This window comes from Fundulus heteroclitus, chromosome 19 (genome assembly GCF_011125445.2).
Source record: "Fundulus heteroclitus isolate FHET01 chromosome 19, MU-UCD_Fhet_4.1, whole genome shotgun sequence".
Lineage (NCBI taxonomy): Eukaryota > Metazoa > Chordata > Actinopteri > Cyprinodontiformes > Fundulidae > Fundulus > Fundulus heteroclitus.
Genome location: NC_046379.1, coordinates 25598860 through 25614781, shown reverse-complemented (window position 1 = coordinate 25614781; position 15922 = coordinate 25598860). Strand labels below are relative to the sequence as shown.

Sequence of the window (15922 nt, the reverse complement as noted above, 5' to 3'; positions counted from 1 at the left end):
AAGTGTGAAGAGAGCTGCAACCATAAGCATCTTATTTGCATTTTTAATAATTTAGTAATTGTCAAGTAGTTTTTAAACAAGAGAATAACACTAAGGCCTGATAACGTATTTTTATTTCCCCACCATTATTCTGTTTAGATTTTTCAGTATTCCACATTTTATTTAGTAGCTATTTATTTCCACGGGAAATGTGGCTCATCGTATCCCGGTATTATGGCGATGAACATCGGGGTGACGTCACACAGGCTAATAGGGAGCTGACCAATAGGGTCTCTCTCTGTCTGTCTTTTTGTTGTTGCTTTATTATATTTGCAACATATTGCCAAAAATGTAGTGAACCTAAGTTTCAACAGCAATAAGGTTTGTAGCTCACTATACAATTGACTGAACTGCTCAATGGAAACAATGTCAAGCTAAATGTATACATGACTGGCAGCTACAGGAGAAAAATCAGAGGAAGTCTGAACCCAGCAGGTTCAGACCGTATGAGGTGCAACAACACTCTGGGTAAAGTGAGCCCCTCTGACCTGAGGGGATTTCCCATCAGCTGCACTTCATGGTGCATTCAAGTACATCTGCTACACTGGATTGTTTGAATCTCAAAACAACTCCAAAGTGACTTAGGCCTTTTTTATTCTTAAATGTACGTCCTATTAAAATCACACCAATGACCATTTTCAAGTGGTTCTATTGCTGTATAATCCATCCGCGCATGCATGCATCCAGTCAGTCAGTATCTATGCCCGCTAGTCCTTTATTGTAAAAAAATAAATAAAAATAATTACTAAATCTGCATTCACTTCTATAGCAGCCACTTTTTCTTTGTTTCTCTTGAAAACTCTTGAAAAAAACATTTGGAAACAATATTGTACTTCGGTATGTACTGTTTTTTTTTTTGTTTTTTTTTCTTTACTGTACATCCCCAGTCATATGAATTTAAACTGGTATTGCCAAATTATGATGTTAAAAAACGACAACATACGATTCAAAATGCCACACTTTACCTCCACACAAATCTCTATTTACAATTTGCCTTCCTGGTTAATGAAAAACTAACACCTCTCCTTTATTTTTACTTCTTGGGAAAAACTTTTATACCCTGGTAATGCATTTCTACCCTGGTATGCAGTGGAAACACCAGGGGATGGGAGGTGGGCTAAAAATGCCCTAACCAGGGTACTTATCTTCATACCATCTCCTACATACATACCAGAAAACTGCTTTTGAATTACTGTCTTCTGTAGAATCAGCAACGCGTAGAACAATCAATATATTTTAAGGTAGAAAACTTAACCCAGTATGCCGGGTAACAATAATAACCCAGTTCTATGTAACCAGGACTAAATTGAGCCTTTTGGGGCGTAGATCCACCTTCTTTTTCTTTTTTGATAGTTCCATCCTATTTGCACTGAAACAGTAAATAATTCTGTGTTTGTTTTTTTTCTTTTTTACTGATAAAGGAATTCTCTGCAAAAGCCCAAAAATTGCAATAAATGAACAACTAGTTGGTGAGCGACTGAGTTTAAGATTCTATCTCTCCTAAAGGTTTGCACAGTGGCCATCAGGTTGCTAGACGACTTGTGAAGCCAGGGGTAACAGGCTGTTTAAATAGCAACCGGGTAAATATTCCTCTTTTTTTTTTCTTGATTGAACACACATATCACACTAAATCGTATTTGCTAACGTAGCCAACTTGTTGCCAAAGGCTGAGCCTGCTTGTGGCAAAGGTACGCGTTTGGATGGAGCCGCCACTCCAAGAAGTCTGTGGGATTGCCCGGCGTGTGTTTTTTTTTCCCCTCCTCTTCCCTTCTTGTGCGGGATCTAAATATAAAACGGTGACAAATAGTCCAAATAGCCCACAGTAGCAACCCAACTGTGATGTGGGGGTGGTTGCGGCTCCATCTCCAAAAGTCTCCTCTGTTGGATGCGCAGCGCGTCAAGAGAAGGTCGCAGAGACGTTCCCCCGCTCATCGCGTCGCCATGAAGAGACAGAACGCCAGGACGCTGGCCCTCATCGTCAGCATCCTCACCTACCTGGTGGTCGGGGCGGCCGTCTTCGAGACCCTGGAGTCCAAGCAGGAGAAAAGTCACAAGCGGAGGCTGGACGTCAGGAAGTACGAACTCATGCGCAAATTGAACTTGACCAAAGCGAACTTCGAGGAGCTGGAGCTCGTCGTCTTACAGCTCAAGCCTCACAAGGCGGGGGTCCAGTGGAAATTCGCCGGCTCCTTTTACTTCGCCATCACTGTGATCACAACCATAGGTGAGGCGCGCCTGTCGGGGTAAAACAGGTGAAAAAACACCCTTTCAGGTTTTGCTCTTTCTGTACAGAAAGTGTTGTCGTGGTTCGGTTTTCAGAGAAATACTGAAGGGATCACTCATGTGCCAGGTAGGTTATTGGTCATTTCCAGAATCACGTCTCCTCTGGTGTCTTCTGAGGTTACAGAGATGTCATCCAGCTATTTTCTTACAGATCTTTGGAGATTGAGAAATGGAAATAAACGAGTTTACTTAGAAAACAAGGCTTTATAATAATTATGGAAAGTAAAAATTTTTCTCTAATAAGAGGCATACAGCTTCCACTGAGAAATGTTTAAATAAAATGGGCGGATTCTTAAAATACAATTAAAATAAATCATGATCTAAGAGAGCACTTTAATTCTTTGTTCTTTCATTTAAGTTGTGTATGTGTGTGTGTATCAGTGGAACCTTTGTTTTCTAATGAAAATCATCTTTTTATTTTACACTATAAAAACTACTGAGTTATTTTTAGTTTGGCTTAGGCTATTTTTAACGATGAACCAATCAGAGATTTTGTTGCCGATATCCGGTCCCTGATTTCTTTTATCTTATTTTTAAAGTTCTAACATGGCTAAACTAGGGCTCTGTAAACAATTACTGGCTGATCGCTAAATTAAATGATTTTCTATAAAATTTTCCAATCTTTGGGACAGATATATCTGTACTTAAAAAAACTCATACCTCATTTACCTCTGTATCTCAATAACATTTTTCCCTTTATTTTCTGGTATGTCTCACAAATGTAAAAGTGCCACCACATGTTTCCATTAAATGTAATAATTAGTTGTGTATGCCTTAAATTTAGTATTCGATCGAAAAACGCTCTGATTTACGGCAATATAAGTCCTCGTGACTAAATTAATTCCCTTAAGGAGCCTCTGACCAGTGATTAATTATTCATACTAGGACCTGAGTTTATACGACAATGATTCATTGAAAGCGGGGCTTTTTCCCCATTTCTGTTTACTAGTTTACATGGTAACGTTCAATTTAAAAGCTCTGTTTATATGGCATCAGCAGAAACTGGAAAACGGTATAATTCCCTCGCTGCGCCCTCTAGTGGTGGCGCTGTTCTTTGAAACTCAACATGCGCATGCCTACTGTCCAAAAGCTGCTGCAACTCATGAACATTTCAGATGAAACGTTTTCCTGTGAACAGAAGCTGAGCTTCAGCTGGTGTTTAAGGTGACTTTAAGTTATGGCTGTGCCTAGCTGTGCTTATAAGAGTCTGCGCCCAAGGCAGTAAACTATTATCCACCACTTTTTTCTTCTTTTGTGGTTTTTACATCATTAGGCAGCCGTAATGTGCCTGTGTGCTTACATTTTTACCGATTCCTGTCATACTGCGCATGCGCCAGGACTACACAGGACACAGAAAATAAGAAAAGTTCACGTTTTCCTGGTTTGGCAATAACGGAAACCAGGACATTTTTGGACAATTACAATCTGGAACCCACTACTTCTAAAAGTAGAAATGTTGTTTCCAACATTTAGGCCTCTGACTTTCTTCCAAGAGTGACGCCGATTTCTGTCCAGGAATTGTTAACAATTTGTTGTTCGTAGTGATCTGGGCAGAATCATAAAGATGTCTGTATTTACAAACCTCCGTTAGAAGGAGCGCTTGCTCGTCCGCCACGTTTTTCCACACGGGCCTATCTGCGTAGTTTGAAATTTCTCCAGGCAAACTTTTGACTGTGCAAAGGGCATGGAAGCCAAAATGACATAATATGGCGCGTCAAACATAAACCAGGTTTAACTCACTCCAAAATCAACTGTTAACATGGGCGTTAACAGTCCCAATCATTATTTTGACTATTTGCTGTGCATTTGTTGAAATCCTGCTTTTGTGTCTAAAACCCTCTGTGCAGTGCCCTCCTCACATTTAACAAGCGTACTACATAGGAAGTTCTGATCAGCATTTTTATTGGGTCAAAAGATTTTGTGACATAACCCCAAAAAAAAATTACACCAGTAGCTCTGCTGCTGTGGGGCATAAAAGCAGCTTTGTCTTGTGCCTCTGTAGTGATTTGGAGATGTAATAGTGAGCTTTTCGATCCTTTTATCAATTTTCAAGTTAGGAATTTATTATCATTCAGTTAGTTTATCTAGCATTTATTTAGCTTGTTCTAGTAGCACATTATGCCCAACCCTGGTCCACCAGGCACCACCTCCTCTAGGCAGAGAAAGGCTCTGGTAAGAGGATCACTAACCCTTTAACAGATTTTACAATCATTTTAAAAGAAAGAAAAAAATGTAGACTTTACATTTCAAATTAGCTTTGACATCTTATATAAGTAGTTAGCATGATTAGTGAGGTTAGAAGTACTAACTGTAAACATCAGTCTTTGAATTAATTTCCGATTGGGGTAACTAGACTCTTACCTTAAGTAGGAACTTTCTAAAAGAATACCAAATTTGTTAACTCAGCGCAGCGCATGATCTATATATAATATAGATATATATAAAATAATATATATAAAATAAGAGTAGACTTGCTATAAAACATCCAGATTTCTGTTTTCTGCTGAAGTCTCATCCCTAGTCTGCTTAAGGCCCCATAGAACCTTCGGGCTAGCCCTGAACCACATTTCCTCATAGAAAATAAACGTAAGTTTTAAGAACTTCATCATACTTCGCTTCCTCTTACTTTTATCTAAATAGATCAGTTACACTGAAAATAGCTCAGAGTTCTTTCAGTCACAACTTCCACACCGAAAAGTCCCATCAACAAACCTTCTTAGTGCGTAGGGGTGATGTGTTCTTCAGAGGGGTTTAAGCTTTTTAGAGGTGGACTTGCAGGTGTGCTTTGGATCATTGTACTGCTGAATATGACAAGAGTAAAATATGGCTGCATATTCTCCTGCATTTTGTGGCTGAATGCATGAATCATGGCTCCATCAATCACTGTAGGTCACCTGGGTCCTTTTACATCAGATCTAACGGGATGCAAACCTTCCTTCTTGTTAGTCCACAGAACACTTTCCCAAAAGGTCTTTGGGATCAATAAGACATTTTTCAAACATATTTTAAATGTGAAATTGGTCTTTGTGTCCTTTTTTTGTCAGCAGCAGCTTTGACTCCAGAACTCTCCAACAGATGCCATCTTGCCCAGTCTCTCTTTTGCTCTTGAATCATGAACACTGAACTTAACTGAGGCAAGTGAGGTCTACCGAGCTATGTTGTTCTGGGTTCTCACCTGAGCTCATGGAGGAGTTTCTGGCCTCTTGGAGGGATTACGGATCTTACAAAGTGATTTCTGATTCTACAAGTCAAGCCATTTAACAAAGTGAGCGATTTTATTGTCACATAGGACCAGGCTTGTTTGCAAAGCTTTTATTCCTCCAGTGAAATGAAACAATTAGAATTCTTTTTTTTTTGTATTTTCTCACGTTATTTTAGTCTTAGTCTGATATTTACAGTTAAAATTTCCCTTCCCCCTCCTCACCATTCCTCACTATTTTTACTATTTTATGGTCTGGATGAGGCTCTGGGTTTCGGGTTCAAAACGGCATTTTGATTATATCAGGATTTCTTTTAACATGATATAATTGCTCTGTTTAATACAGAAAAGTTCAAATTATTCCCAGTGCCGCCAAATTAATATGATATGTTAGGTATCTCAGTTATCAAACTGTTATTTAAGTCATATATTTATTGTGCTTTTAATATTGACTTTAGCAACAACATAAATGAAATAACCACAATGTTTTGCAGGCTGTTGTTGCATATATTAGAGGGAAGGTACCATCAGTACAGCATTGTTTCATTAGCTAATTAGTGAGATTATTTAGTCTTTTAGCCGACCTATAACCACTACATCACAAAAATGTACATCACAATTTGACAATTGTGGTTTTAAAATGGCGTTGCCTCAATAAGGGTGATAGGTGACAGTCCCTTAGTTTTCACACAATTACCATTACACAATCAGAAACATTTCCGTATGAAGACGTAGCAGTTAGATCTGGTTTAAGTGAATGTGGCCGGGTTCTCTACAGCTGGGTCTGTGTAGCTCCCACCATGTTGGACCCCCGGTTTATTTTGGTCAGAACTACGCAGCAATTTGACGGGAACGTCATGAGTCAGAGAGGCACGTTGGCTAGTTAGTTATTAAAACACATCCACTTTGTACAAAAAAAAATACAAAACAAAATCTCTGAACTGCAAGGTAAACAGTAAACAACTTATGCTGGCAGAATTTCCTGTACATACTCTCGCGTGAACACTCGATCTCATGAATCAGAAAAAGAAAAATCTGAGCATAGAGGTTTGGACGCAAGTGGTGTGTTTTGGTCTTAAGTGAGGGAAAAGTGTTGCAGCCAGCTGACTGGGAGTGCACAGCGAAAGGTGGGGGAGGAGCGCATATGAGCTCATGTGCACCATACAGAAAACGGCTCACTTTAGCACTTTCTCTGGCATCTCAGTAAGAGAACTTTGACCTCAAGGAAGGGTATTATGAAACATCTTAATGATTTTTAAAACCATGTCTTGCAGAAGCCTCAGCATACCTTGATACTGGTCACCAGCTCATGTGTAAAATCCCAGAACCAACACAAAGATACTCCCGTCGGTTTGAGAATATGCCACTCAGATTAATTCAGATATGCAAAAAGTATCAAAAGACATCTTCCTAGCTTAGACTAACAGAAATCTTACCCCCCAGGTTTCTCTTCTTTTACTCATCTTAAACCCTCTGATGGGGCTGCAAGGCAGCAGTGCTTGATCAAAACATGTCTGAGATTAGATTAGATTAGATTAGATTAGATTAGATTAGATTGTATTGTCATTACACAGGTACAGGTACAAGGCAACGAAATGCAGTTTAGGTCTAACCAGAAGTGCAATAGCAGCAAGTGCAGGATAAACAATGGTTCCATAAGTGCAGGACATGGGTTTTTACTTAATACATATAGAGATGGATACTATAATAAACAGAATGTTGCTGATAGATTTGTCTTATGAGTATAATATATAGATAACTAGTATTGTGAACTAAATTTACAGCTGGATAAAGATACAGCTTAACGATAAAAAAAACAAAAACAAAAACAATTGTCTGTCTTGGTGAATACTTTGTCGGTACTGTTTTTCAGCATGCTGACAGGCGATACTTTTTTGCGGGACACAGCCAGAACATGAGGACATGTTCAGGGTAACTTTATTTGTACCCAAGGGTAGATTTAGTTGCAGGTAGAAAGAATGGGCTGCATACACACATTACACACAAACAACATCGACAACATTGACAGAAAAATATAAATTACATATACATAGGAATCTGTGTGTAATTAAAAAAAGGAAACATTGTAATGGAAAAAGCTGTTACAACATAGCATAGGTAACCCTATGTGTGTGAGACCCCCTTGATTTGACTTAATTGACTTAAGAACATGACATTAGTTGCTCACTCAAGAAATTCCTGCGGTCAGAGCAGCAGCTTTACAGTTTAAAATGGACACAAAAGTTTCCAAGACGCTAAGGTACACTTGCACACACCGTAGCTACTCAGACATGTTGCTGTACAATCATGCAGAATGCATAGTTTTTCTCATTGTTGTGTAAATGGGCTGCTTTTTTCCCCCCCTGTTTAACTTGAATGTTTAATTATTTTTACCTGAATATGCCATATTATCAATGCAATAATATGACAGTATTGGAATAGTATTGAATATTGTGCAATATTTACTCTGTTTTTTTTTTTGTTTGACTTTTATTTTTAGTCTTTCTGCTAAGATCATTGTCTGTTACTTTAGAACTTTGGATAAAATTTGCTTCTTCTTTTTTTCATTACTGATTTTTAGTGTGTAACCGTCTGTGTCTTTGCCACTGTCACGCACAAATTTCCCCGTTGTGGGACAATAAAGGAATATCTTATCTAATCTTATCCAGCACCAGAAGGATTTGGTAACACCCTTGTATGCCATTCTGTTGTTGAAGATCAGTAATTATTGATGAGTGCAGGCGATGTTAGTCCTTCTATTTAAATGAGAGATTAAGCGAAATCAGAACAAACAGGTCAATAAACTTAGAGTTTCTTCTTCAGAGAAATGGAGTCAGAAACATGTGATGGTTTCTTTAGCAGTTTTTAACAACATTTATCAGTGATGGGCTCCATTACCTCAGTTAGCATATCGTACTGTAACAGCTCATAATCTGCATTTTCTAGATTTTAAACATTTCTACCCCATTTATGAGTCGCCCTGAAATTTCATAATCCTACACATTTGATAGAAATTGAAAGCTTAAAATGGAAACATCTTTCTGTATGGATCGAAATGTTTGCCCAGGCACTGGGCTGTCCTCTAAGTCGCTTAAAGTTGCTAATTGGCGTCATCACCCAATTTTTATAACCAACCGCTCGTCATGCAAGGATTGAGTGCATAGAAATGTTTTCTGTTTATTTTATCCTTGTTTCATTTGATCATACGGTATATTCAAATTGTCTGATACACTGAATTTTGGGTTTTAATCATCTGTAAACCGTGATCATCAAATTAACATGAAAATAAAGGCTTGACATATTTCATTCTATATGTAATTCATTCATGTAATTTATGAAATCAACTTTGTGGAATGAAACAGAAGACATTACATATTTTTAAGACGTACTTGTACATAACCAGCATCTGTCGGTTTTAAGCTTGGATTTGATCAGAGGAAGCGTGCTGCTGCGGAACCACTGATTTAATGAAAAAGATCCTGATCAGCTGAATTCTGGGACCTTTTTTGCAGCTTAAGGAGGGATTTCGGAAAGAGTGTGAACAAAGGAGAGTTGCAATAATCAATACGGGAGGTGACGAGGGGGGGAATAGGAACTGAGGTGGAGGGAGGGAGGGACGGAGATGATTAATGTTGCGAAGGTAATATGCAGACCGGCTGGCGTTGTTTATGTGAGAGGTGAAAGACTGGGAGCCATCAAGGATGACACCCGGACACTTAAGCTGCAATAAAATAAATCATCATGGGTTGGGAGTTAGAGGTACAAAGCCTCCGTTGGAAAGCAAATGTTAAGCATAACTGCGGCAGCTAAAGCACCATTCTGTTTGCCATGAAGTTGAACATGACAAGGGGAATATACATTTTATATGGGTGCTGGTCATATAATTAGAATATTGTGACCTCCCCTGAGTGGAGGAGTTTAAGTATCTTAGGCTCCTGTTCACGAATGAGGGAAAGATGGAGAGAGAAATCCATAGGTGGATTGGTGCTGCGTCTGCAGTAAAGAGGACCCTATACCGGTCTGCTCTCCCTTAGAGATAGGGTGAGGAGCTCAGTCATCCGGGGAGGACTCGGAGTAGAGCCGCTGCTCCTCCACGTCGAGAGGAGCCAGTTGAGGTGGCTCGGGCATCTGGTCAGGATGCCTCCTGGACGCCTCCCTGGTGAGGTGTTCTGGGCACGTCCCACCGGGAGGAGGCCCAGGGGAAGACCCAGGACACGCTGGAGGGACTATGTCTCCCTGCTGGCCTGGGAACGCCTTGGGATTCCTCCTGAGGAGCTGGCCCAAGTGGCTGGGGAGAGGGACGTCTGGGCCTCCCTACTGAAGCTGCTGCCCCCGCGACCCGACCCCGGATAAGCAGAAGAATAACAAGAAATAAATGTTTCAGTAATTCCATTCAAAAAGTGAAACTTGTATATGATATTCATTCATTTTACACATACCGATATATTTCAAGTTGTATTTCTTTTAATTTTGATGATTATAACTGACAACTAATGAAATTAGCTTCTCAGGAAATTGGAATATTACTTAAGACCAACAAAAAAAAAAAAGGACTTCCAGAAATTGACCAACTGAAAAGTATGAACATGAGAAATATGAGCATGTACAGCCCTCAATACTCAGTCTGGGCTCCTTTTCCCTGGATTACTGCAGCAATGCGACGTGGCATGGAGTCCATCAGTCTGTGGCACTGCTCAGGTGTTATGAGAGGCCAGGTTGCTCTCATGGAGGCCTTCAGCTCTTCTGCATTGTTAGGTCTGGTGTATCGCTTCTTCCTCTTCACAATACCTCATAGATTTTCTACCAGGTACTAGTAGCTTTGGCACTGGGTGCAGATGCCAAGTCCTGTTGGAAAATTAAATCTGCCTTTCCATAATGTTGGTCAGCAGCAGGGAGCATGAAGAGCTCTAAAACCTTCTGGTAGACGGCTGCGTTGACCTTTGACCCCAGAAAACCCAGTGGACCAACACCAGCAGATGACACGACACCCAAACCATCACTGACTGTGGAAACGTTACACTGGACCTCAGGCAACATGGATTCTGTGCCTCTCCTCTCTTCCTCCAGACTCTGGGACCTTGATTTCCAAAGAAAGTGCAAAATGTACTTTGATCAGAGAACATAACTTTGGAGCACTCAGCAGCAGTCCTGCCTGGTTGTCTTTAGCCCAGGCGAGACGCTTCTGACGCTGTCTGTTCTTCAAGAGAGTGGTTGACACAAAGACTGCAGCAGCTGGAACCATGTCCTGCATACGTCTGTGTGGTGGTTCTGGAAGCTCTGACTCCAGCTGCATATATATATATATATATATATATATATATATATATATATATATATATATATATATATATATATACATATATATATATATATATACATATATGTATATATATGTATATATATATATACATATATCATTCTGTCTTTCTGATCGGTGTCAAACGTATGTGACTTTCGATTGAAAATATTTAAGTCTAGCTCAATCCTTGGACTGAACTTTGTCATTGTAGTACTGGTAGTTTTGGTTTATGAGTGGTTGGTATGTGGACCATATTCATAGCCAGTTTTGTGTTACTTTAACTTGACATGTAAACAAATTTATCCGAGATCAGTTTGTGAGACCTGATGTTTGCCATCCTGTACAGTGTTGTAAACATGTGATGTACTCCCTCTTAGGTTACGGCCATGCAGCGCCCAGCACCGACTCAGGGAAGGTGTTCTGCATGTTCTACGCCCTTCTCGGGATCCCCCTCACCCTCGTCATGTTCCAGAGCCTGGGGGAGCGCATCAACATGTTCGTCAGATACCTGCTGCATCAATCCAAGAAGTGCCTGGGAATGCGTCAGACCGAGGTCTCCATGGCGAACATGGTGACGGTCGGCTTCTTCTCCTGTATGAGCACCCTGTGTGTGGGGGCTGCAGCGTTCTCCCACTGCGAGGGATGGAGTTTCCTGCACGCCTTCTACTACTGCTTCATTACGCTCACCACTATCGGCTTTGGAGATTACGTGGCCCTGCAGAGGGACGACGCGCTGCAGAATGACCCCCGTTACGTGGCTTTCTGCTTTGTTTACATCCTCATGGGCCTGACGGTGATCGGAGCGTTCCTCAACCTTGTCGTGCTTCGCTTCCTGACCATGAATACCGAGGACGAGCGGCGGGACGCCAAGCAGAAGGCCCTGATGACCGTGGGCAAGCCCAGGGGAGAGGTGACTCGTCTTTTACCACTCTCGACCTCAACTTCCTCCACAGCCGTAGCAAACAACACCACAAAGGCTAAAGATTTAAAAGGTGCCTACACCGAGGTGCTCCATTTCCAAACCATATGCTCCTGTTTGTGGTACAGAAGCAAAGAGAAGCTGCAGGACTCCATCCCCGCCATGGTCCCTCAGGAGATGACGTTCTCTGATGCCTACTTGCAGCAGAACAGTAACTGCCCTCACTACATGGATCCTGGATCATCGGGCTGCGTGTGCAGTCCCCGTCAGTGCACCAGCATAAGCTCCATAACAACAGGCCTACACATTCTTTCTCCGTTCAATTTATTTAAAAGACGCAGCTCCGTTTAGCCTTTTAACAGCAACGGCTCGCTCCGGAGCGCGCAGAACTGCAACTAGATGTGCGTGGTGCTACAATCCTGGTATTCCAAGAGTATAATGCGCAAGAAAACAAATAACTAAAAGCAAAATGCACACACAGCAAAGTCTTGATCAGATACGTGGCGGAGAAAGAACAGCCAGCAGGATTTTCTTGTCGAGGCTCCGTGTGAGCTCAGAGGAGCCCGGTCCAACCTGTTCGAAGTCCTGTGGATCACGGCCCATGAACACAAAGCAGTGCGTATTGTGCACAAGAGGTAAAGGCGTAGCAGCTGCTCGGCCGGTGAAGTCAACAGAGTGAGATGAGAGTGAAACGAAGAGATACAAGAACTCAATCTATTTTCCGTCCTGGCCCAAACGATGATTTTGTGTTCTTATCATTGAATTCAGCGTCGTTTTATTTTTTTATGTGTCCATTTTTGTTCCTACATCTTTTCAAAATTAGGGGTGTTACAAAACGTCCAGCTCACAGCATGAGACAGATCATAATTTTGATCATGTTATTGGCAAAAAAACGAATCTTCATTTTTTTTTTTTTTTCCTCTGTCACAGTAGAGTAGAAAAGTCCAGTCAAGGTTTAGACAAGTACCCATACAGTATTAAAGTTTTATCTCAGTCTGAGGTGATCCTAATGTGAACAAGAGAAGAACAAATACCATCCTGACTCATGAGAGAAATTGCGAACGAGCCCTTGAGTAAGAATAGGATGCTGCAGATCATTAGCGGCTAACAGTTTGCCAGATATTTACTACAGGTTAAGGCCTGGTGTTTTGGTTTATTTATCCATTCATCCAGTTGGTTGGTAGTTAGGCGGCAGCTGCTTTCTCCCATGGCAAGACCATTCCTCTATGGCAGCAGCAAAAGCTCTGTAGGATAGAAGGGGGGCACAACAAATGCTTTAAGAGTAATATATTATGGAATGTAAGAAATATCTAATCTGGAACTGTCTGGCAATATGGAGCAACTTTTCAATTATCTTAAAAAAATATATATAACAAAAGCATGTGAATATTTTAGGTGATTTGAGTTCCAAAAAAAAGGATTTACATGAGTGATGATATGAGTGATAGTATTTGTAGTAAAAATATGTCATATTGTTGGTGGTAGAAGGCTAACAGCTAGTCAGTCGGTGCACCCTTTTAGCTAATTTGAAGAGTTGTAAACAGCTCAAACTGAAACAATTGTTATCTGTTTGATTCAATGCTATGTTAGCTAATATTTTTATTCTAATACTGAGCAGTCAGCTTGTTCTAACCAGTTATAATTCATTACTGGGTTTGTTGCTGTTGTTTCAGCCAAACAACGTCTTTAAACTGCACTTACATCAGTTCACCACAACAGCTCGCGTGTTCTCAAGAAAACGATACGATTAAAAAAAAAAAGGATTTTCAGAATTGAAGATTCAAAGACTTCCTGGTCGCTGTTCTTGTGTACACAGGAGAAATAAATCTGCCTGTATGGCGAAGCCCTGGCACATGCGCCGTATGACTGCAATCAGTACAAATTAGGCAGGGGGGTTTTGCACGCATGCACATTTTGTTGCATTTCAAAGAACATTCTGCCAATTAGTAGCGTGGCAGGAAAAATATCAAATTTTTAGCGTTTCTATCATTGACTTGTGCACGGAGATCGTAATTAAAACACTGTCATGTGGAGGTGTTAACAATGGCAGAAAAACAGTCCCGTTTCCATGGGTCGCTGTCATTTTCACAGGGCCTCAGAGCTCCACAATATATTGCATTATCGCAATTTCCAATGCAATATCATTATGTGCAATATTTGGTAGCTATAATTCAGACTCCATGCAATAACACTGCTTTCCAATAATATGTCTGGCCACTTAAATAGACTTTGATTTTCTCCCGTGCCTACTGCTGAAATACAGCGTCTTCACACCCACACACCCCTTGCTATGTGTTGTTCTTTCACAACCTAGAATTAAAATGGATTGCTTGCAATGGTGAGCTTGCACCATTTCATTCATAGAACATGCTTAAGACTTAGAAGATGTTATTTTACGGTGAAGCAATCAGCAAATAGGACAAAACTTTAGCGTGCATAACTGTTCACCCCCTCTAAACTCTCTACTTTTTAGAGCCACCTTTTGATGCTGAAAAACATCCTCGCAGCAAATAAGCATATTTCACTGTGGGGACGGTGTTATTGGGGTGATGGGATGTGTTAGGTTTGAGCCAGATATACCACTTTTCTAGGTGGCCAAAAAGTTAAATTATTGTCTCATCGGACCAGAGCACCTTACTCCATACATTTCAGGAGTCAACCACATGTAAGTTGGCAAACTCAAAACTCAATACGTACCCTCTTTTTAACACTAATGGCTTTTTTCTGGCCACTTTTCCATAAAGCCCAGCTCTATGGAGTCTACAGCTTATTGTGGTCCTATGGATGGATCCTCCAGTCTCAGCTGTGGAGCTCTGCAGCTCCTTCAGGGTGACCTTTGGCTTCTGTGCTGCCTCTCTGATTAATGCCCTCCTGGCCCATCTGTGAGTTTTGGTGGGCAGCCCTCTTTAAATTAATATTACATATTAAATTGTCATGTGCCCCCATGAAAAAAAACGCTGGCCCCACCTTGGCCCGCCTGGCAAATATGGTCTAGAACCACCACTGCGTGTGGTTTTGATTTTTACCAGACACCGCAGCGGTGCCGTGTCAAGCGGCAGGGAATTACACGAGCCAAACAGGACGTCAGATACAGAATAAAATTATTATGCAAATTATGTATTTTCTCTTTTCATCTGCTTTCACGCACGTGTTCGCTCATAAATGTGAACATTACGTCATAACCGGTGGCACAGGGTCAAAACGGCATAGAGCACCACTAGCATCAATAGTGAGGGAAAACAACGAGGAAGTGCTTGTACAGCCAAATACGACCACTAGGCCACCACTCTAGTGGTTAGAGCACAGAGCTTTGGTCCCAGAGGTTCTGAGTTCAACTCCCATAAGCTGCCATTCTGGGTCCCTGAGCTAGACCATTAACCCCCAATTGCTCCCCAGGCGGCAGCCCACTGCTCCCCAAGGGGATGGGTTAAGATGCAGAAGTGAATTTCTCCATTGTGAGATCAATAAAGTTAAATTATTATTATGTTTGCAAGGCACTTCCTAAATATTGCACTGTTTAGCGTGTGAACTTCCAGCAAGAGCGGGAACCCACGCAAACTTCTGTTCTCGCGAGGGCCGTTTCCGCGCTGCCGCTGGCCACTGTCTCCCTAGGAACAGTGTGAGTGGTGTGGGGTGATTAGCCACACTGGATGAGGACTGTATCTGCGCCCACTGCAGATGTGAGCCCTCCGTTAAACTCGGCTAACGTGTCGAGTACAGCATGAAGAACACAAATGTGACCCTCTTTACCGATAAAACGAACACAAAAGCGTTGTTCACAGAAACATTGCCTATAAGGCAGACAGACAAAAAAAAACGAGACGTTGAACAATGCCACATACTACATTATTTCTACAAGCTAATGCTACACCACAGATGTTTGAGACCACTGTAAAAAGCTAAGTAAAACACCAGGATCTGAAACAGTAGTGTAGTAGTAAACCTCCTGGACAACGTAGCTAACGGCGTCCTTCAAAATATTAGCTTTCACAGACATGGATGGCGTTCTGCCAGGCTGAGCTCCCCCCCGCCGATGTTGATCAGCTGATGACTCGTTGGCTAATAATAGTGAAGCAAGAACAGTTCACCCCCACCCCCTCTCACCCCTCTATTTAGCTGTAAAGGCATCGGAGGCTAATGTGGCGAAGAATAACAAAGGTTATGGTGGAGCCAGGCTGATTCT

At 41.3% G+C, this 15922-nt stretch overlaps 1 protein-coding gene across 1 annotated transcript; it reads left to right on the top strand.

Annotated features, from left to right (window-relative positions):
• Nucleotides 1–1818: 1818 nt before the first annotated feature.
• Nucleotides 1819–12850, top strand: kcnk3b (potassium channel, subfamily K, member 3b). Its single transcript, XM_012881812.2, has 2 exons — nucleotides 1819–2263; nucleotides 11198–12850. The coding sequence occupies exons 1-2, from the start codon at nucleotides 1879–1881 to the stop codon at nucleotides 12088–12090; spliced, it is 1278 nt and encodes a 425-aa protein (XP_012737266.2). The 5' UTR covers nucleotides 1819–1878; the 3' UTR covers nucleotides 12091–12850.
• The last annotated feature ends 3072 nt before the right edge of the window (nucleotides 12851–15922 follow it).

Coding starts and splice junctions, on each gene's coding strand:
- kcnk3b (XM_012881812.2), top strand. CDS start 1,879: ATGTGGGGGTGGTTGCGGCTCCATCTCCAAAAGTCTCCTCTGTTGGAT. Junction 2,264..11,197: donor CACTGTGATCACAACCATAG/GTGAGGCGCGCC, acceptor ACTCCCTCTTAG/GTTACGGCCATGCAGCGCCC.